This window comes from Balaenoptera ricei, chromosome 14 (assembly GCF_028023285.1).
Source record: "Balaenoptera ricei isolate mBalRic1 chromosome 14, mBalRic1.hap2, whole genome shotgun sequence".
Classification (NCBI taxonomy): domain Eukaryota; kingdom Metazoa; phylum Chordata; class Mammalia; order Artiodactyla; family Balaenopteridae; genus Balaenoptera; species Balaenoptera ricei.
In genome coordinates this window covers 40,306,760-40,328,847 of record NC_082652.1, presented here as the reverse complement: position 1 = coordinate 40,328,847, position 22,088 = coordinate 40,306,760, and the positions used below count along the sequence as shown (strand labels likewise).

Genomic DNA, 22,088 nt, shown 5'->3' with positions numbered 1-22,088 from the left:
CCCCCCTCACCCCCGCCCCAAGAATGGCACTCCAAAACTGAATTGCAGACAAGTTTTGGAATAGGTTTTTCCATTTCTTTCTTTTTCTTTTTTTTTTAAAGACTGAGTTTTTTTTTTTTTTTTTTTAAACTTTGGGTTTATTTATTTAATTTATTTATTTATTTATGGCTGTGTTGGGTCTTCGCTTCTGCGCGAGGGCTTTCTCTAGCTGTGGCAAGCGGGGGCCACTCTTCATCGCGGTGCGCGGGCCTCCCACCACCGCGGCCTCTCTTGTTGCGGAGCACAGGCTCCAGATGCGCAGGCTCAGCAATCGTGGCTCACGGGCCTAGTTGCTCCGCGGCATGCGGGATCTTCCCAGACCAGGGCTCGAACTCGTGTCCCCTGCATTGGCAGGCAGACTCTCAACCACTGCGCCACCAGGGAAGCCCGGTTTTTCCATTTCTTTAGCAGCATGGTGGAAAGAAAAAGCATATTGTTCCTTAGCTTTGCTCAAATAAGGCGTAGTTCTAGAAAATCCATATTTTTTCTCATTCTGGGGCTGAGAGTAATCCTAAGGGTTGGCTCCTCCCACCTCCTCCCTCCACTTTCTTGCATTCATTTGCACATTGGACCTGCAGAATTGTCACCTGTTTGCTCAAAAGCCACAGTGCTGGTTGGTGGGGCCGGTACTCGTGCTCGGTGTGTCTAGGGCAGCCTCCCCTCTCCCAGGACGTTTTGCAAATAATCCCCTGTCTTGTGCCATCATAGCCACACACACAAAAATGGTGTCATTTTTAAACATCAATATGAGGTTCCTGCAAGATAAATGTGAGGGGCAGGACCAGGCTCTGGGAATACCATGATGAGGAAGTCCAAGAGGTGACTTTGCATCTCGTGTGGCTTTGGGCTGGAAGGGGTTGGTTCAATAAACAGATATTTCCTGGGGGTCTGTGTGCCAGGAGCAGCTCTCGGATGAAAGTGTAAAGTCACTGCCCCTGGGATGTCTGTTATTGCTTGTCTCCCTGCCTGAGGGCGGGTCTGTACCTAAACCATCCAGACTGACAGAAATGAATCTTTTTGCTCACGGCATTTGGTGAAAGCGATTTTCAACCCCTCTCAGGAGCCCCTAATGGGGCATTTCTTCCGTTTTCCAGAAGAAAAACGGAAGGAAAAGAAAACTTAGGAAATACTCCCACACCCTCCTCTTCTTCCTCCTCCTCCTAGTCTCACCTCTTCCTTTGAATAATAATAACCATTTATTGAGCAACTACTATATTTCAGAAATTTTTATATTAATATTATCTCATTAACTTTCACAACAACCCTCCAAGTTAGCCCCATTTTAAAGATGAAGAAGCTGAGGTTCAGAGACATTTAACTGATTGTCCCAAGATTTTAGAGCTACTAGGTGATTGGACCAGGATTCAAACCCGGGTCTGTGTGTGTCCAACATCCCATAAACTTCACATACCTCCCTACAAATGATGTGGGAAACGCCAAGGACTTAGCAGCAGCATAGATAGTGTCTAGGTAGAAGCAGGTCATGGGGAGGTGGAAGAGACATTGGCCTAAATGTTTCTCTTCCCACCAGTCTGATCATTTATAAAGAGCATCTAGATGATATGGCAGCAGTACAGAAGGAGCGTTACCCAGGACAAAATGTCTCTATTTCTTGTTCAGGGGCTGACACGGTGAACTAAGAATGTCCAGTGGAACATTTTTAGGAAAAGGATTTCATTGCCTTAGATTTCTTTTTAAAATTTATTTATTTTTATTTTTTATTTTTTGGCTGCGTTGGGTCTTCGTTGCTGCGTGGGCATTCTCTAGTTGCGGCGAGCGGGGGCTACTCTTTGTTGCGGTGCACGGGCTTCTCACTGCAGTGGCTTCTCTTGTTGTGGAGCACGGGCTCCAGGCTCATTGGCTGTAGAGCGCAGGCTCAGTAGCTGTGGCGCACGGGCTTAGTTGCTCCGCGGCATATGGGATCTTCCCGGACCAGGGCTCGAGCCCGCGCCCCTGCATTGGCAGGCGGACTCTTAATCACCGCATCACCAGGGAAGTCCTGCCTTAGATTTTTAATACTAGAAGCTATAATTCTATCAATCAACTAACAATATTTATTGAGTGACTGCTGTATGCAAAACATGTGGAAGTCATTCAGGAACATAAGACATCATCCAGCCCTCAAGGAGTTTTCGGGAGAAGGAGAAGTCATAAAGATAATTTCTGCAGTAGGATAGTAACCGTTTGAATGCACAATGAATGTGAAGACTGGAGGAGAGAGAGAGTGTGGGGTGAGCAGGAGGGCCTTGGAACTGGCTTGAAACTGGACCTGATGCAGAAGGGAGAGGCTTAGCCAGACTCAGGGTGGAAGAGTATTTGGTCACTCCGGCCCTGGGAGGACAGGGAAGGATGGAGGGGCAAGAGGTGCCAATGGTGAGACTTCGCAATTTGGAACCAGAGCTGGTGCTGGGGGGCAGGGAGCTGATCCTACACTCCCTCCTCCTTACTCTGCACTTGTCCTTCTGGGAAGGCAGGACACAAACGGGCAGGTTGACGTCCAAAAACCTAACTGCCAAGATATCCTGGTGCATCCTCGAGATTCTTCCCCCAATTTCTGTATCTTATCCTTCATAGTGATCGTCTCAATTCTTGATAGTAATTTTCCTTCTTACAAATAAGCCTCATTGATTGTATTTTGTATACAATTTCAGAATGAACTAAAAAACAGCAGAAAAACAAAAAACACCCAGGTGTTGAACTGAGTGTGAGAAATAAGCCTGAGATGCTCTCCAGTGGGGAGGCCGCGCTTAGTCTGAAGGTTCCAGCAGCCGTCTGTGCGAGGCCATATCTCCAGGCTGTTCCACATCCTGTGGACTTCGTGGTATGCCCTGAACAAGATGGAAAGAAGGGCTGTGTGTACCCAAGTCAAGGAAACAGCACGTGTGATTATTGCAAAAGGAACCTTGACTTTGGAATTTCCTGATTTTTGAGAACTCTCGAATTTAAGGATGGTGTGTTTTCAGCCTCAAAGAATTTTCCAACCACAAAGTGAACCACCAGAAGAGGAATGTCAGACTGTGTTTCAGATTTCCTGTCTTTTGCGCAGAGCTGATCTGCATTGTCCATAGACTGGGTGTGTTCAAGCTGTGACGGGGTGACCAGCTCTCGGATCCCAGGCAGGGATCCGAGGCCAGTCTCTGTCCTGTGGGAGCTTAGACTGATCGGAAGTCAGAAGGCAGGGCTGCAGGCCTGTTTTGTTTGGACCTACTGTGTTTGCCTGTATACTCATTGTTTCTTCTTTTTTGATTTTCAAATTTCAAATTACTCAGCATTTAGAAATCAGGTGATTTCCCTGTAAAAGTCCAGATCTCCAGATTCTTTTGAAAATACGGAACAGCTGTTAAGTCGGGCCTGCACGTCCACACAGCAGCAGTCGCTGGAGTGGGTTGAGGCTGCCCACTCAGTGGACACGGGCTCCCTGAGTGAGCGCAGCTGCCACCGCTGCAGTCTGGCTGCGGGCGGGGACCCTGGATCAGCCGATATCCTCGCCTGCATTTGCTTGTATGTTCATTCATTCTATAAGAAGTGCTTGCTGGGCTCTGAGGCTCCAGACACAGTCCAAGACCCCAGAGAGGTCACCCTCTAGGAGATGAGGGCCCATGTGATTAATTGTCCACCTTCGTGGATGGGCAACAGCTTAGAGACACAAAATAGCTCATTGTCTAAAGTAAGGTTTTTCACCCGCAGCACTGTTGACGTTTTGGGCCAGATCATTCTTTGTTGTGAAGGGCTGTCCTGTGTCCTGTAGGATTTTTAGCAGCAAACCTGAGCCTCACCTCACTAGATGCCAGTAGCACCCCCGCAACTGTAACAATGCAAAACGTCTCAGGACATTGCTAAAGGTCCCCTTAGGGGCAGAATCTCCCCGGTTGGGAATCACGGATCTGAAGTTGTGAGGTGGTTAGTGGAGACATGCCATTTGAAATTTCAGCAAGATCTTAAGGAACTTGCTTATCTCCTAATTAGAGATTTGGATCAGCTCCAGGGTCAGGTCCTGGGCAGCCCTTGCTGCCGGCTCTGTGTTCCACGATCAGCATGTACCACATGGCGTGACAGGTGTGCACTCCTTGCCCACCTGCCGGCTGAAGCTCCTCCAGGAAAGGAGCCACGTTTTGCTCACCTTTGCCTCTCTCCTTCCGGCACCGTTTGCTGAATCAACAGGTACTAGGCTTCTCAATCCTGTACCCAAGAAAAATGATAAACCTAAGCCCCCAACAGTGGTCAACTTTTAAAGCCTTTTATTTAAAGCAGCTGCTCTTGGGGACTTCCCTGGTGGCGCAGTGGTTAAGAATCCACCTGCCAATGCAGGGGACACAGGTTTGAGCCCTGGTCCGGGAGGATCCCCCATGCTGCAGAGCAACTAAGCCCGTGTGCCACAACTACTGAGCCTGCGTGCTACAACTACTGAAGCCCACGCGCCTAGAGCCCATGCTCTGCAACAAGAGAAGCTACCGCAATGAGAAGCCTGCGCACCGCAACAAAGAGCAGCTCCCGCTCGCCGCAACTAAAGAAAGCCCGTGCGCAACAACAAAGACCCAACACAGCCAAAAATAAATAAATGAATAAATAAATTTATATTAAAAAAAAGCAACTGCTCTTGTCCAGCTAATTACCTTGTTTTTAATTATAAAAGCCCAGTATTTTAATATCTATTGCAAGCCCAGTAATTTAAATATCCAGATTAATATGTATTCATTTTTTAATTAACAACATTTTAGGGTGCAGATCGATAATGAATTCCCTCTATTCCAAAATTTCGGCAAAGGGGATTCAACACATACAAAAGAAAACAATTCTGAACTGTGAGTGATGTTCCTGTCGAGTAGAATTAGTTGTGTGTGCCTCCACTTTGAATCCTCTTTAGACAAGGAGAGTCACTCTTCTCTGTGGAATAGTTTAGGTACTAGGAGAGAAAGGAATAACCAAAACACAGCCTCTTTGTAGGATTTCGTGATGAGCTCCTCACCTTTGCCCATCATTCACCGGGCCTGCCATTGATCCTGGGCAACAAACATGAGGATCGCTTCAACTTGACCCTAGTTCCAGCCTCACGAACACCAAGAGTCTTTAGAAAATGGTCTTATATCTTCTCTGAGTAGAGATGTCTGTGCCTTTAATTTTAGGGGAATGCTTGGAGACTGCCCAAGTCTCTTTGTAGGAAGAGTGAATTTAGGGGTGAAGAAAGAACTTCCACACACCCCAAAGTGCACCTAGGATCACAATGTCTGAAGTTTTTCAGTTTTTCATTTGAATTAAACATTTGAAACCTCTTCTTTAAAATGCTGAGAAAGGCCTTCATAACTATGCTCGTTACCTTTCGACACAGAGTAGTTTATCAGATTGTGAACTGTTGCTCAGCAAGTCCCCAAGGGAGTGGTGAATTAGTTTTGGTGAGGAAAAGAGAAAAAAAACAAAAATAGTTTGGAATCCAGATGGGAAAAGGGGGAGCAGTTATAAGAATTCCATCACTCACTGAGTAAATATTTATTGGGTGTTGTGTTAAGTGCTAGGCCTACAGCTGGGGAAAGGATACAGTCTCTGTCCTCTGTCTGGAGGGTTCCATAGGAATTCATTGAATCACCACAGTAATAAATGTAAAATTGAGATAGGGCCTTTGGCTCCCGATGGGAGAAAAGAGGAGTGGAGAGACGCTGAAAATAACCCCCTGGAAGAGAAGCGAGTGATGACTATTTCTGGCTGCCTCTGCTCTGCAATCTGATGTTTATGCCTTGTTACATGAAGTTTGTTCATTTCAGGAATGATGGGGATTATAAGATTTGCAAACAGTCCAGTAAAGCTCTGACTTAACCAGCTGTAATGCGATTAAGATTCCTGGCCCCCTCCTTGTGTCAGCATCTCCCGCTGTTTAGAAGACAGCATCAAAGCTCACCTCCCTGGCTCTCTTAACAGTAAACGGAACCAGGTTTGTTTTTCATGTCAGGGTTCCCTAAGCTGCTTGGTGTTTCATTAACTCGCTAAGCCAAGGGGATGAAATGCAAGTTTATTACGCTGCAGCATTGTTCTAAGGCTGCAGGTGTGAGGGTGGCAAAGAGCCAACCGATACCCTGTTCTCCCTGGTGATTAAGGAAGATTAGTGGAAATGACTGTGAACCCCCCGCCCCGTTACATTTGCAGAAATAAAACTCTTCCAAAGCCAAAGTTCTGTACAGATCTTGCATCAGGTCACGGTGACTCTGTGCTTTCCCAGGGGTTTAAGAAGCTCGTATGTGCGTTCTTTAAGGGATGTTGAAGGAAACAGCAGATTGGCTGAGAAGGGAAAGCCAGATCTTTAGAGGTGAGCCTGTGTACAAAACGAATGTCTTCCCCTTCCCAGGCCCTTCTTCATCCAAAGAGAAGAGGCAATAGAACCCGCCAGCATCTGGGTCTGTCCCTGAACTAGACCAGGGACAAGCACAAATGGGTCATGTTTCACAATACGGTCTTTTGGAACTTGGACCCTAGTTTCTCCCAGGAACAATCCTATAAATGATGAGTATAGATCTAGGAAAGTCCTCAGAAATTTATTCGGTTCGTAACATAGACACAAACTTCAGCTACGTTATTATGAGCTCAGTATGCGTTAAAGAGAATTCATCAACTTATTGTCACTATTATAATACTTCTGTATTATAATAAAAAGGAAAGAGGAAAGTACATTCCAACTTGGAGCTTAAGCTATCAGGCAGACATCTCCCTCGGGCCCTTCTCCTCTCTTTCCCCCTTGTTAGCGGGCTCGGGGGTCATCCTCCCAGCCCACTCCCCAGTGACTGGCTACTTGACTAGTGCCTCTCTGCCCTCACCCAGAGAGAGAGGCCTGACATCACCAGGGAGGGGACATGGCAGGAGTTCAGGGGATTTTCCCACTCTGTAGGGTTGGCAGATGGGTGATGGGGGCGTAGATTTGTTCTCTGTTGCTCTAGAGAGCAGAACTTAGACTCACAGGTGAGGTTGTAAGAAGCAGCTGTCAGGTCAGTATGAGGCAGGACTTCCTCCAGGAGGGAAGAACCTCGTGCCCGGGACCTGCCACAAGATGCCCGTAGATGCCCATAGATGCTTGCCTGAATCCCATGGCTAGAGCTGGCTTTGCAGAGCAGGATGCATCCTTCACAACGAGTTTTCAAGCAGAGTTGGGGAAGCCAGCCAGTGGTGAGGGCTGCTGAGAAAGGGATCCCTACTCTGGGAGAGCAGTCGAGAAAATAATATTTTATTGCTTGCCCATTGTAGGTCACACACGGGGGTCAGCTGCTACAAGTACGTCCTTCTAAGCCTCACAGAGATGGTTAGATGTGATTGTCTCCTGTGGTGCAGCTGAGGAAACAGCCGAATAACACTTGCAGGATTAGTAGCTAAAAACACCTGAGCACAGTTTGAACTCAGCTTATTGTTTTTCTGTTCTCACACTTATTCAGTTCACTGCTATACTGGAAGTGGTCCATGGTACAAGTTATCTTTATGTCGAAGTAACCCACATAGGTGACATTTTTCACTGGGAACAGGATATGCACAGCCTAAGTGTGTTTCATACATTCGGTGCCTTAGATATATGTTAGGAATATGGAGACGCAATAGCCCAAATGTGAGAGTATGGTGTGTGCGTGTATAGGAGGAGTGGGTGTATAGGAGGAGTGGGATACTGGGCGGGTAAATGGGAGAAAAAAGGAAGAAGAAGGTGGGATTGTAGGACTGTTGGCACCTCTGGACAAGAGCATTTCATCCTCAGGGACCCCCATCAAAATCCTTTACTCATGGCCCAGCCCAGGCCTTAGAAGTGCTTTTGGGGAAGAATGACAGGGGATTGAGACAGACACCAGGTTGTCTACTGAGAAGTTTAAAATAGGAAATGTGCAGACCTTTCATTGTATTACATTTTAGGCATGTTAAAGTATCCAGGTCTTCTCTTTCTCACACTCTTCCGTTCTCCTGCTATTTTTTTCATTTTCAAATCACTGACCATATATCTTTCTGCTCTGGTGGGAAATTCATGATTCCCCATTTGTATTTTCTTCATTATTCTTTTTTTAAAAAATATTTATTTAGTTAGTTATTTAAGTTGCGCTGGGTCTTAGTTGCCGCAGTTGGGCTCCTTAGTTGTGGTATGTGAACTCTTAGTGGTGGCATGCGTGTGGGATCTAGTTCCCTGAGCAGGGATTGAACACAGGCCCCCTGCATTGGGAGCATGGAGTCTTAACCACTGCGCCAGTAGGGAGGTCCACTCCCCATGTGTATTTTGTTTTTAAATGTTCTGTTAGTCTAAATGAAATGAAAGGATTCAGAGATTGTCAGCTTAATAATGATAAGATTATGGATATCTGCGTGATTTTATATTCATCAACCCTCTATGGCAAAAAGTACCAGGCGGCTCTGTGGGAAGCCCTCCTCCAGTATTTCTGCCAGAGAGCATTAACGAAGGGCAGTCACTGTCACCTGGTCAGGATGGTTGGGACACATCACCTTCTTCCCTAAGGGGAGGTATCACAACCCACCTTGCAGCCCACTCCCCTCCCCCCGCACAGCTGAGGCTTACCCTGGACAACTGGGCAGTCCCTGGGCCTGACCTCAGAGCGGGGCAGTGCGGGCGGGGGACAAGACGCTCAGCTGCAGGATGAGGGGGCATCCCTTGGCCTGCGGTATGTGGGCACCAGGCAACTCCGGGTGTCCACAGCCCCCAGGCTCTGGGGAGGGGAAAGATGACCTCTTGCTGTTTCTTGCAGCCTCCTGGTCGGCGGCCTTGGAGAGGCCTTGCTGGTTTTCTCAGAGCGGAAGGGCTCCTAAACACAGGGAGAGTGGACTCCCAAGCTGCAGCCGGAGAACACCGCCCTGGGCTATGGAGCTCCCTGTCCCGGCGATAGAAAGAAGAAAGCAAGAACGATGAGACACTGCTGCTCGCTGCGTCGAGGAGAACTTTTTCTGGGGTCTCTGGGCCGCTGCAGAGAGTGGACTGTGTCGAGAGGCTCCCCCAAGTCCTGCTGACTGTGCTGTGAGCCCAGCTGTGCAGAAACAGATCCAGGATTTCACCTGCATGGGGATGGCTCCGCCCACCTTGATTGCCACGCAAGCCTCCTTACTAAACACCCTTCCCAGATAAGTGTTCACTGCCTGCTAGTGGGCCCAAGGTATTGTGTTGCCTTTTTGGTTTTGTTTTGTGATTTTACACCCTTGGAGACTCCTCCGGGGACACCCTTTCCTTGCTGTCAGTCAGGCTGGCTTGCCTAGAACTCACACTCCCCCACCTAGGGGCGCAGAGAGAATTCCTCGAGCTGGCTTCCACTGGGGGCAGGAGTGGAGGAGGTAAATGGGGGTTCTGGGCTAAGTAAGACGCCAGCAAGGACACTACTTCTCCAGAGTGTGTGCTGAAGCCTTCTTATGGTTGTGTGTTGTGTTGAATTCCACACACCCTTTTTTGCCTACCATTAGGGTAACTTGGTGCTAATGATTACCAGAGGGAATAGGATTAATAAGCACTGGTGGAGGAAACAGCAAACAAACATAAATATGTAAACGCACACACAGTTATATTCGTAATCCATTTAATTCCCTGATATCTCAGAGGAGGTTTCAGATCATTGAACACTGAAATATATTTTTCAGGCCAGATGAAAAATTGGATGAAAACTCTAAACCTTGCCTTTATGGGAGTCAAAAGAAATGAATTTGCATGAAATGGTCATTTGATTCTGAACCCCAATGAAGGTTTAAGAAAATAATGTCTAGCTCCAAATATTCCTGCTCATAATAGGTTTTCTGAATGCATTATACTCTGCCAGGTGTCAGTTTTGGTCATTTTGAGACGTAGAAGGTAATGAAGTCCAGGGAGTCCTGTCCAGGAAGGATCCAGGCCCTGCAGGGTGGGACACCCCGTTAGTGATGAAGGACCACCTCTAGCATCTGGGAAACAAGCCTTGTCCATTCTTGGCCTTGTGAAGACTAAGGTCAGCTCAGTCAGGCCATTCTTCCTGCAATTTTTTCTCCAAGTTGTTGAAAAAAGAAACAGAAGATGAAACAAATAGGAATGGATTAGTATATTTGGACCTTGAGTACCTTAAATTCATTTCCTTGTCTTTTCCTGGTCTCTGCTTGTCATTTAAGGTAAACATGTTCAGAGTGACCTTTATACATATATAGTTTCACGTTGCTTTTTGTTCCTAATCTGAGATGTCAAACCTTCTACCGAGGATCAAATAGAAAATCTGGGTTTACAATTTTCTTTGTTCTTTCGCTCCCACAAAACCGTCTCTGTACAACTGAGGCCAGTTCTCTCTTTACAGAAAGTGGCATCTGTCCAAATGTCATCTTATGTCTGTCTTTCCAAGTCTCATTTGAGCAAATGGAGATTCCTAAGGCTAGAAAGAGCCATGTACAGTTAACAAACCCCGTCCCCTGTTCCAGCAGGAAGGACTGACCTCAGAAACTTCTGCAGCAGACAGAAAAAGACAAATACTGTACGACATCACTTATATGTGGAATCTAAAAAATAATACAAATGAATGTATTTGCAAAAACAGAAACAGACTCACAGATATAGAAAACAAACTAGTGGTTACCAAAAAGGAGAGGGAAGGGAAGAGGCAAATTAGGGGTATGGGATTAAGAGATACAAACTACTATATATAAAAAAGATGAGCAACAAGGATATACTGTACAGCACATGGAATTATAGCCATTATCTTGTAGTAACTTTTAATGGAGTATAGTCTATAAAAATATTGAATCACTATGCCATACACCTGAAAGTTAATACAATATTGTAAATCAACTATACTTCAATAAAAGAAATAAATGTACCTCAAAAAAACAAAAAACAAAATTTCTGCTGCAGAATTTTAAACCTTTTTTTTTTTTCTTTTTAAAGAATCTCTAACAAGGATTTTTTTTGGTTTTTGTTTGTGTGATTTTTTTAACTTCATTCCAGAGTCCCGTTGTTTTTAAAATCTCAGGTCTTTTCTTACTTTGACACTAGCAAGAGGCAAAGGATAAGATGTTTCTTCAATATACCATCCTGTTTCCTTCAGCTTCCATTTCTTCTTGGGATTTTTTCTTCAAGCTTTTACCACCATCTTTTATGCCCAAGCTCACGTGCTCAGCTCTGAACTCAGGGTGAGCCTAGAGGGCTGTAAATCAAGGGACTGGCCTAGATTACTGCTCTCATTCTCTGTGGCTCTCTGGGCCCCTGGCCCCCCTGGTGGGGAATCCTCAGGTTACCCCAGCACTCCCTTTTACCCGAAATGATCTATTTGGTCATGTCCTATCTGGGTCATGTCCTTGCTGGCCCCGTGTCAAAGCCAGGGTGTTTTGTCTTTTTATTTGTCCAAATAAAGAATACGCTTTCTGTCAGGAGAAGCAAAGTTCTGTGTGATTGTGTATTATTACTAATCTGCTATGGATATAAGGAAAAATAAACCATTTATTTTCTTGGTAATTGGCCTTTCTCTTCTCTTCAGCCTCGATAAGAGAGTATTGCAGAAAAGGTTGTTATCCTTGGGGAGTAAGTTCTTGCATCTTAAACACAGGCCCAGACTTCTACCAGCATCCAGGCCACTTAGCTCTGCAGAGGGAGGTCCACCCAACTCCTCCCTCTAGCCCTGCCCTGTCCCGTAGGGTAACCACCAGCCGTGTGTGGCCGTTGAGTACTGAGAGGGTGCCCCACCCCTACCTACCCCAATGGTATTTACATCCCTTGCAGTTCCTGTCTCTTTCTCTTGAATCCGGTCTGGCTCTGACTTGCTTGCTGCCAGTAGGAGGTGATAGAAGCAATGATCTCAGACTTCCAAGGCCAGGTTGAAAACCTTGCGGTGCCTGCCTTGGTCTTCTGGAACAGCCTTTGGGAGTCCTGAGCTGCCTTGTAGAAGTCTGACTCCCCTGAGGCGGCCGTGCTGGAGAGACCAGGTACAGGAGCCCTGTAGACAGTCGCTGCTGCACCCAGCCTTCTGGCCACCCCACCAGGCTACCAGACATGTGAGGGGAGCTGCCCTGGACCTTCTAGGACCAGCCCATCTGCCAGCTGAGTGCCATCAAGCGATCTCAGTCAATGCCACGTGGTGCAGAAGCATCAGAGCCTGCATGAATGCCTGACCACAAAATCATGAGATACAGCAAAATTGTTTGAAGCCACTAAGTTTTGGGAAAACTTGTTATACGATGGAGAGCCTCGAATGCCCTTCGTCTCAGGTAGATCCAATCTGAGCACTCTGAGACCCTCCCCTGAATAGACTTGTTCCAGGAGAACCAGTCTGCTCCAGCTGCCCTCCACCCTGGAGCTGCCTGGAGAAGGGGGCCCCCGCTGAGTGTCCAGGGCTTTCCCAGACCCCCGTTACAGGGCAGGATCTGTGCCTTTGGGTCAAAGAACCTCATTCACTCATTCATTCATTCATTCAAAAAATACCGAGAACCCACTATGTGCCAGGCTCTGTTTTGGGCTTGTGGATGTATCCGTGAATAAGACGAGTCCCCCTGAAGCTTACTTTCTAGGGGTGGAGGCAGACAATAAACAAGTAAATAATGGAATTTCAGAGAGAGTTAAGTGCTTTTAATAAAATAAAGCCCAGACGGAGACACAGAGCCTTCTGAAAATCTGATGAAAAGTAAGGAATTTCTCTTCCGAAATATGCAGTCACACACATACACACACACACACAATTAAGCATGTAGTTGGGGGGTTTATTCTCCCTGAAGTCCATCTATTGGGCCTCTATTGGATTCCAGGTTAAGAACAACTGAGTGAGAACCTCTTTGGGGGACATGGGGTGAAGTCAAGGGTGCCCACAGTGGAATGTGCTGCCGCCCCCCACTGGTCTGAGTGGAGGCCAGGTCACTGGGCCTTGTGCAGACAATGGCGGCCACAGAAGGCTCGGCCCTGCCTCGGGGGCACTCTCAGGCTGGTGTGGGCGAGATGCGCAGACTTGAACATGGATCTCATGGTCCATTTCAAGGGCATGACGCACCTGGTAGGAACCTGGAGAGATGCCGGGAGGGAGAGGTCCCAGCTGCGGGGCCCAGCACCGAGAATTACTGTGGGCCGTGCAGAGTGTTGCCCAAAGGGCTTCACTCCTGAGACGTCTCACCTAATCCTCACAAGGAGCCTTTGGCGGAGGAATTGCCATTGGCCTCGTTTTGCAGAGGAGAAGGCAGACACGGAGAAGGTCAGTCACGTCCCTGAGGCCCTCAGCTCGGTGGAGGGTGCGGGGGGATCTGAGGGGCGTTTGTGACCTCCCAGCCCTGCCTGTCAGCTCCCACGTGTCTCCCCACGCGAGTGACGGGGGACCCGAGTGAGCAGAGCCGGAGCTGGGGAGTCCGGCCACGCTCAGGCAGTAACCGCCGGCGAGGCAGGGCCCAAGAGGCCAGGACGTGGGTTGGGTCAGGCAAGGGGTGTTTTGTTTTGTTTTTCTTTAATTAATTAATTAATTTATTTATTCATGGCTGTGTTGGGTCTTCGTTTCGTGCGAGGGCTTTCTCTAGTTGCGGCAAGCGGGGGCCACTCTTCATCGCGGTGCGCGGGCCTCTCACTGTCGCGGCCTCTTGTTGCGGAGCACAGGCTGCAGACACGCAGGCTCAGTAGTTGTGGCTCATGGACCCATTTGCTCCGCGGCATGTGGGATCTTCCCAGACCAGGGCTCGAACCCATGTCCCCTGCATTGGCAGGCAGATTGTCAACCACTGCCCCACCAGGGAAGCCCGCAAGGGGTGTTTTGAATGCCTGGCTGGGAAATTATGTTCATGAGCACCCGTGATGCTCTAGATGGGGTGCAGGTGCCTCCCCCGTGCTGCGTCGCCTACTCTTCACAACCCTGGACTTACAGAGGATGCCTCCGAGAGCCTGACCGGACAGGAGACCTCGCCACGCTCACCACTCCTGAGCTAAGATTCCAAGATGGCTTTCACGACCCTGCTGCCCTGGCCCGTCCTGTGTTATGCGTTGTCTGTGGGCACTGCCCACCTCACCCCCACCACGGACCACTGCGTTCTGAACAAACCAGAGGAGCCAAGCTCGCCACCGGTGGCCCTCGTACAAGGTCCAGGGCAGTGCTGTCCCCCGTGGGCGTCGGCCACTCGGACCCCACACTGCCTATCTGCCTGGCAGCTCCCGGGTCCTCTGACCTGGGCAGTAAACCCCTGGGAAGGCTGAGCCCATCCTGGAGCTCACACGGGGCTCCCGTCTGTTCTGGAGACGTTTCAGGGACTCAGACATCCTGTGTTCCTCGTGGAACGGGGGACCCTTTGCTCCTGCTGTGAGCTGATTTTCGGTGGCCTGGCCAGCAGAGGCTTGCCCTGTGCGAAAGCAAACCTTGGCACACAGACCTTCATCCAGTTCCATCCGGGCCCAACCGGGGAGGGGTCTGAAGGAACCGCGCCCCGCTCCACCCCCCAGCTCCCCTCCCTTGGCCGCTGAGGGTGGAATCCCATTTAAACAACCGCCTGAGCCAAAAGGAACATTTGAGTCATTTATTTCCTTCTCGCTGTGTGAAGAGGCCCACGGGCGGGCGAACACAAGGCCTCCGTGCCTGTTTGTCTTCACACCCATCACTCTGAGTGAGCCTCCGGGAGAGCAGTGGAGCCCTTGGAAACGTGGGGACTTAATCCAGGTACCATTCCCTGGCCAGTGGATTTGCATGACGCATTAAGAAGAGCTCTTTAGCGAAAAGGGCTCTAAGTGAGAGATAGACCCCTAGGTTCTGTCCAGGCTCTCTCACCACCCCGGCAAGTGATAGCAATCACTCCTTCATTTACCTCCTCTTCCCTTCATTCATCACATACCTACTCTCCAGCAGAGCTGGCCGCTGCTGGAGGGGAGGCCCGGCTCTTCGCACAGGGGAGGCTGTGGGCAGGGTCTGCCTCGCACGGAGAAACCTGCAAGTTGTCCCTTGTCCTGGCGGAGCAGCTCTGGCCACCCTCTATGTGACTGTCGACTACAGCAAATACACCCTCCCCGTTCTCAGGGAGGCCCTGACTCGACAAGAAGACCTGCAGACTGAGAATTTTTAAAAAATAACAGCTTTATTGAGATATAATTCACATACCCTAAAATGTACCATTTTGTTTAAAGTGTTGGGTTTCTTTTTTTTTTTTTTTTTTTTAAGTCTTTACTGAATTTGTTACAATATTGCTTCTGTTTTACGTTTTTGGATTTTGGGTGTGAGGCATGTGGGATCTTAGCTCCTCGACCCGGGATCCAACCTGCAGCCCCTGCATTGAAAGGCGAAGTCTTAACCACTGGGCTGCCAGGGAAGTCCCTAAAATGCACCCATTTAAAGTGTACAGTTTTTAGTATATTCACAGAATTCTGCAACCATCGCCACTATCTAATTTGAGAACATTTCCGTCACCCCCAAAAGAAACCCTGTACCTGCTGTCACTCATTCCCCACCCCCCCCGCCCACTCCCACTGACCCAGGCAATCCATTTTCTACCTCTACACACGTGCCTGTTCTGGAGATTTCCTGTGAACAGGGATCATGCAGTATGCGGCCTCTTGTGTCGGACTCCGGTTTTTGAGCAGTTCATGTCCTTCTACCAAAGGCTGCCTTCCCCGGCAGCGATGCCCCTGCCTGGCGGGGGGGTGGGTGGTGAGGGGTGAGGTGGGATCCTGAACATGGAGCATGGAAAAGCTGGGGGTGGGAAGAAGGGACCCCCAGCACCTGGAGGTGGGTGAGGGAGCTCCGGAGAGCGGCAGCGGGAGGGGGTGGGCCATACTCTTCCAGAGCCTGGTGGCCACGGTTAAGGTTTATTTTTTAGCCAGCGCCCTTTATGATCCCCAGGCCTTCAGTAAAGTCTGTTACACAGCACAGCCTGGTGTTGGCTGTCCTCTGGGGAATAAAGGGCCTGGGTCCCCCATTGGTGGTGAAGCTGGACAAGGGAGAGGAGGCCCGGTCACCACTATCCAGCCAGTGGTACCACTTTAAAAAGCTCCCAGATCTGTCCTCATCTCTCCAGGGGTCTTGAAGGTACAATGGAGTCAAACCCGTCATTATATTTGTATGTGTGTGTGTCGACTACTCATTACACGTTCTCTAAGTAAAGCACTCTCTCCCGGGAGAAAGGAGAGAACAGACGTGGCGGGTTTGCAGGTTCGCCCTAGACAGAACAGACCCATGCCCACAGGTGACAGAGGACGTGGACCAGGAGGGGAACCGAGGGCACTGCCGTGAGAATTTTGAAACCATAGAAAACAATCAGAAACAATGTATATCAACAGCATGTGTGAAATAAGCCACAGTTCAAAGTTAAGGGGAATAACCAAACCATGAAAATTACCTCCAACTAATATTTGCTATTATTTAGAACATTGAACATATTTTCAATAACTTAAAAGTGAATGTATATTCTTCACATCTCCTAATCCCCCCATGAAGTACAATTTCTTTTCAGTAGATTTAAATAATACATCCAAATATTTACTCATAGTAGGAGATTCTGGCATTAACTATAGTTGAGTTTAACAGAACTATAGAAAATCATGAAGATATATGCAGCATTTAAGAATGATCACTTGTAGCAATTCCTTAGAAGTCCTAGAGGAGAAAGGCAGTTCTCTACTTCCTAATAGCACCTAAGGTTTATGCTGCATAATGTAATTCAGCAGAACAGCATTCTGACCAATGATAAGCAACTTATAGAAAATTCTTTCGACTCTTCAATGTTTCATTTTAAAGCTACTATTTTGACCGTCTCCAGCCCCAGCCCCAGCCTTGGCCTCACGGTGGAGGCAGTTGGTAACCTCACCTCTGCGCGTGGGGAACGGATTCTATGACGGAGGGTCCGTGGCTCCCCCCCTCGGCTGCCCACCACGCACCCCTCCCAGCCATGTCCATTTGTCCGTCCTGCAGGCTCCGGCTCAGCTTGGCCCCAGCTGCCCCAGGAGTGCTGGGGCTCCAATCCCATCTCCAGGACCCAGACGAGCTCAGGATCCAGATGGCTAATTGCTAACCCCTTATACATTTCCTCTTCCTTAGTGTATTTGTTTGCTAGGGTTCCGGTAACAAAGTACCACAGACTGAATGGCTTAAACAGCAGAAATGTCTTGTCTCACAGTTCTGGAGGCTGGAAGTCCAAGATCAAGGTGTCGGTGGGGTTGGTTCCTTCTGACGGCTGAGAGGGGTGGCTCTGTTCCTGGCCTCTCTCCCTGTATCTCTTCCCATGGTCTCCTCTCTGTGCAAATTCCCTTTTATAAGGACATATTGGATGAGGACTCACCCTAATGACCTGATTTTAACTTGATTACCACTGCAAAGACCCTATCTCCACATAAGGTCACTGAGGTACTGCGGGTGAGGACTCCAACATATCTTTATGGGGTGGGAGGACAAAATTCAACCCATAACACTTAGTAATAGAAATTAGTTTTATTTGAGTGACTGTGTATAAAGCTAACAGATACATTCCCAGCCTCTCTTGTAACCATGCCGCTTATTTGAGTAGGTTCCAACCAAGGAGATGTAAGCAGAAGTTGGTGGGTGAGACTTTGGGGACAGTTGCTTAAAAGAGCTCAGATAGGTAAATCTTCTGCCTTCCTTCTGCTTCTTGCCTGGGTTGAGGACATGATAGCTGGAGTTCTAGCATCTATCTTGGGCCTTGAGACAACCTTGAAGTTGGAAGTTGTGGCCTTAGGATAGTGGAACAGAAGCTAGAAGGAGCCTGGGTCTCTGATGAAATAATGGGGCCACCATGCCACCTGAGGGCTGCCCACCTCCAACCATTTTAAGTGAGAGAAAATAAAAAATTCTCCTTTGTTATTTCTAGTCTCTGTTACTAGCCCTCGATGGCAACCCTAATGGAAAAAGCCTCCAAGGAGCCAGGATGGTGCTGTGGGGAAGACACGTACTAATACTTTGGCACGAGACAGACCTGATTGGGTCTGGACCCTCCTCTGGACCCTTTATACACATGGTTGTCTCACAGCATAGAAATGACCTCTCTGCTTGTCTGTCCTACCCCTACATTGTGAGCTCCTTAAAGGCAGGGTCCATGTCTGTTTGTCTTTGTTTTCCTGGTGCCTTGCACAGAGCTGCACATAAAAGTGCTCACTGAGTGTTGATCTGAACAGATTTTAAATCCTCTACACTTACCAGCTCTGTGGTCTTGGACTCTGAGTCTTAATTTCATTAATGATAAAAAAAGGAGGTTATAATACCAGGGCTGTATTAAAGATGAAACATGATTAAATGTATAGCATTTAGCACTCGTTGGATGTCCAAGGAACGGTAGCCCTTATTAGTATTAAGACCACATTTTCTACAAAATCCTAGTTCTAGGCCCAGTGTGATGCTCCATTTACTTCTGATGACCAGACTTTTGCTTTGTCCTAAGAGCAAGTCTCTGACATACGCACATTGTATTCATCGGGTTCCCGTCTTATTCTCTTTGCCTTCTTTTGGTCTTGAGAACCTCACTGGTACACAAGTCCCTGGGTTGCCTGGGTTCCAATTCTGGCATCTCCTAGTCTGTCCGTTTGAGTGCAGGTAAGCCTTCCATGCTCAGCTTGGTGATCATCTAAGTCAGGACACAGGGAGCATGGGGGGCTTTACATTCTATCTGATGGTCCTGGTCATAGAAGAGGGTCTTCCCATGAAGAGAGCAGCAGAGATGGCCCCAGTGTTCCACCCTTCCCAGTGCCCAGGCCATTTGCAATGCGATGGAGCCATTTCCCCACTGCTTGAATCTGAGCTAGCCTTGTGACTTGCTCTGGCTGATAAATGCAGTGAAAGTTACACTGCCAATTTTGTGTTAAGGCCTTGAGAAGTCTCGGACACTTCCACTTGTATTCTCAGACTTCTCTGAGCCCTCTTCTTGACCAGTTCAGCAAGAATCCTGCCAAGCCAGTTTAGCAAGAATGCCCCCTCCCTCCACTTGGTACCTAACCGAGTTCCTCTTGGTATTTTTCCATCCACTGACTCGCTCACCCTGCCCATTGGCTATAAATCCCCAGCTGCTTCTGTTGTGTTCAGAGTTGCATTCAATTTTTATCTCCTATTACAATTGACCCCTATTGCAATAGTCTTGAATAAAGTTTTCCTTGCCTGTTTAACTCTACCTGATGCACGTTATTCTTTGACTGCTTCCACCATGAGAACAAGCCCGGACTAGCCTACTGGAGGATGAGAGACCACGTGGAACAGAACTAAGTCCTCCCAGCTGAGGCCGTCCTAGACCAGATGCCCTCAGCTGACTGCAGTCACATAAACAAGCCGGGTCAAGATTGGATGAACTAGGCTCAGGCCAGCCGACCCCAAGGCTCATGAGAAATAATAAATATCTGTTAGTTTACTCCACTATGATTTGGGGTGATTTGATTTGCAGCAATATTGTGTCAATAGCCTATGGGTACAGAGGAGAAGAAAAGGGAAGAGAAGCAGAGCAGGACCTTTTGAAAGACTCCCCCCGTCTTGAGCACCGTGGGTCCTGCACGGTGTTATGATTCCCGTAGCAATAGTGAGGGACAGCCCTGTGTCTTTGGCTGCCACTCCCGGAAAGGAGGGACTAGAGCTGCAGCTGACTGTGTGGGTCCCACAGGCACCAGGCTGCAATAGAGAAGGGAGGGAGGATGGGGCACTGGGCAGGAAGGGACCGGCTAGCTCTGGGGCTGCCCTCATGGGATGTGCCAGCTGGGGAACAACCAAGTCCTGTATTCCAAATCCCTTCAAGTGAAGGCGCTGGGACTGAGCTATTCATAGCAGGTGAAGAACTCTGCAGTGTCAGCGGTGGAGCACGCCCTGTGCAGGAGTCAAAGTCGCCCCTCGAATGTTCTCCTCCTCAGTCCGGGGCTCCACCCTGCCCGGGCCTCCTGTCCTCCCCGCAGCTTCTCTTGCCTCCTCAGCCCATTACCCTTTTTCTAATTTTTACAATTGTGGTAAACGATGCATAAGGTAAAATTTATCATTTTTAAGTGTACAATTCAGTAGCAATAAGTACATTAACAGTGTTGTACAACCATCACCACTGTCCATTTCCAGAACTTTAAAAAATCTCAAATAGAAATTCAGTACCCATTAAATAATAACTCCCCATTCCCTCTATTCCCCGGCGTCCCAGCCCCCAGCCCCTGGTAACCTCTATTCTAGGTGCTGTGTTTATGGATTTGCCTATTCTAGGTACATCATTTGAGTGGAATCATATATTTCATTGGCCAAAAAGTTTGTTCGTGTTTTCCTGTAACATCCGAATGAACTTTTGGGCCAACCAATATTTGTCCTTTTGTGCCTCTCAGCCCTTTATTCTTTTTTTTTTTTTTTTGGTTGTGCCGGGTCTTAGTTGCGGCACTTGGGCTCCTTAGTTGTGGCATGCGAACTCTTAGTTGCAGCATGCATGTGGGATCTAGTTCCCTGAACAGAGATGGACCCCGGGGCCCCTGCATGGGGAGCAAGGAGTCTTAACCACTGCACCACCAGGGAAGTCCCTCAGCCCTTTATTCTTACCGAAAGTTTTGTTTCCAGACATCTGAAAAGCAGCCCACCAGGGATATGCACTTTCTATAATTCCCATCCCCCTTCCTTTGACTTGCAAGTGTTGGGTTACATGACCTTGGCCTTGGGGTGTCCCTGTCCCCATCAAATCCCCAAACAAAACAAACGAATCACTCTTCCTGATCACACTGAACAGGGCCTGTGAGGATGCCCCGCCCTGCATTTTCCTTTCTGCCTGTTGGGCCCAGCTGTTCTCACCACCCGCTCCGCACCCCTGGCTGCGCTCGCTCCAGTTGGATGGGGAGCATCGAGGTCACTGTGAGCCTCAGGTTTGTCTAACCGACCCCCAGAGGGCAGGGTCCACATTCCTTGAGCAGCCCCAAGGGGCCCGCCCAGTTTTAGGTCAAAAGCTCCACAAGTAAGATGAGCCTCAATAGCAGAAGCCCTGGCTTGAGGTGAGTTGGAATCAGACCAGCCTAGGGGGGTCAGAACAGCCCGGTGGAGCCTGAGGTCTGTAGGCAGCTTGTCTGTATGAGTCAATGAGGTAAAGGAGATGATGGGGAAAATGCAGAATATTTACGTTTCCGCCCTCTGCTGCTCCTCCCTGCACCTTACACAGCCTCACTCACACACACAGACACACACACACACTCACACACATGCTCTTTCACGCACTCACACACTTGCTCACACCTGCCTCAGGGACGCACGTTTTCAAGGCCTGAGGTGAGAGGGCTACTCCGGGCATAAATCAACGATGTGTTCTACAGGAGCCTGGGCGCCGTGAGCGGTGGGATCAAAGGTGACCCTGAGAGGGAGAGGTGGTTTTCTCTCACTTCCTTGAGAGCGCAGTGCTGCTTTGGCCCTTTGGCACCCTGGGGACAGCACCTGGGGGCCCGTGGGCAGGGGCAGAAGCGGCCCTTGAGGTGTGGAGGCGGCCTCAAGAGGCTTGAGGGCCTGCGGAGACCCAAGGCGGGGGCGGGGGGGGGGGGGGAAAGAGGGAGGGGGGAAGGGAGCGGGCCAGGAGGGGGAAGGGCTGGCGGCTTGTTGTTCTGTGTCTCACCCCCGCGGACTCTCAGGTTGCCTTCCATCAACTTCGTCCCCAGCAGGAGCACCAGACAGTAAATTCCACCTTGTCCTCAGGCATGGAGTTTATTTTCATGCTTTACTTTCATTCTGAAGCTGATTCTTCATTACTGAGACTTCTCTACTTGCCTTTCCTGCGTGGTCTTTCCCAGCCCCCTTGGTCAGGGGGGTGTGTAGCTGCCTCTGTTGGGCAGGGGGCTCTGGGCTGGAGTTGAGGAACCCCACGGAGCCCCAGTTCTTTACAGTGGGAAAGGTAATCTAGTCCCCTCGTAGGTTTGCGGACTTACACAGGAAACAGTTATATATGTCTATACGATATGTATGTGTAAACACACATCCACCACACATGTATGTACCTATGTATATGTATGTGCACCACACACAGACCACTTATGAATGTATGGTGCTTGGCCCGGCACCCAGCACATCATAAGCCGTAAGTGTTCTTGTTGACCCTTATCATCATCTGGAACTCTCCCTAGCAGTTGGCTTTCTGTGGCAGGGGACTTGGGGTGTCCGAGCAAATGGAGTGTGACGAGGTAAAGTGACTTTAAGATCTCTTAGCACGTGGAA

General features: G+C 48.7%; 1 protein-coding gene across 1 annotated transcript in view; it reads left to right on the top strand.

Moving 5' to 3' along the window:
• The window catches only part of TMEM241 (transmembrane protein 241), a 104,933-nt gene extending 94,118 nt beyond the window's left edge, over positions 1 to 10,815 (top strand). The window contains exon 16 of the mRNA XM_059894803.1: positions 8,751 to 10,815. Within this exon, the coding sequence (XP_059750786.1) occupies positions 8,751 to 8,911 (161 nt within the window). The 3' untranslated portion in view covers positions 8,912 to 10,815. The remainder of the gene's footprint in view (positions 1 to 8,750) is intronic.
• The last annotated feature ends 11,273 nt before the right edge of the window (positions 10,816 to 22,088 follow it).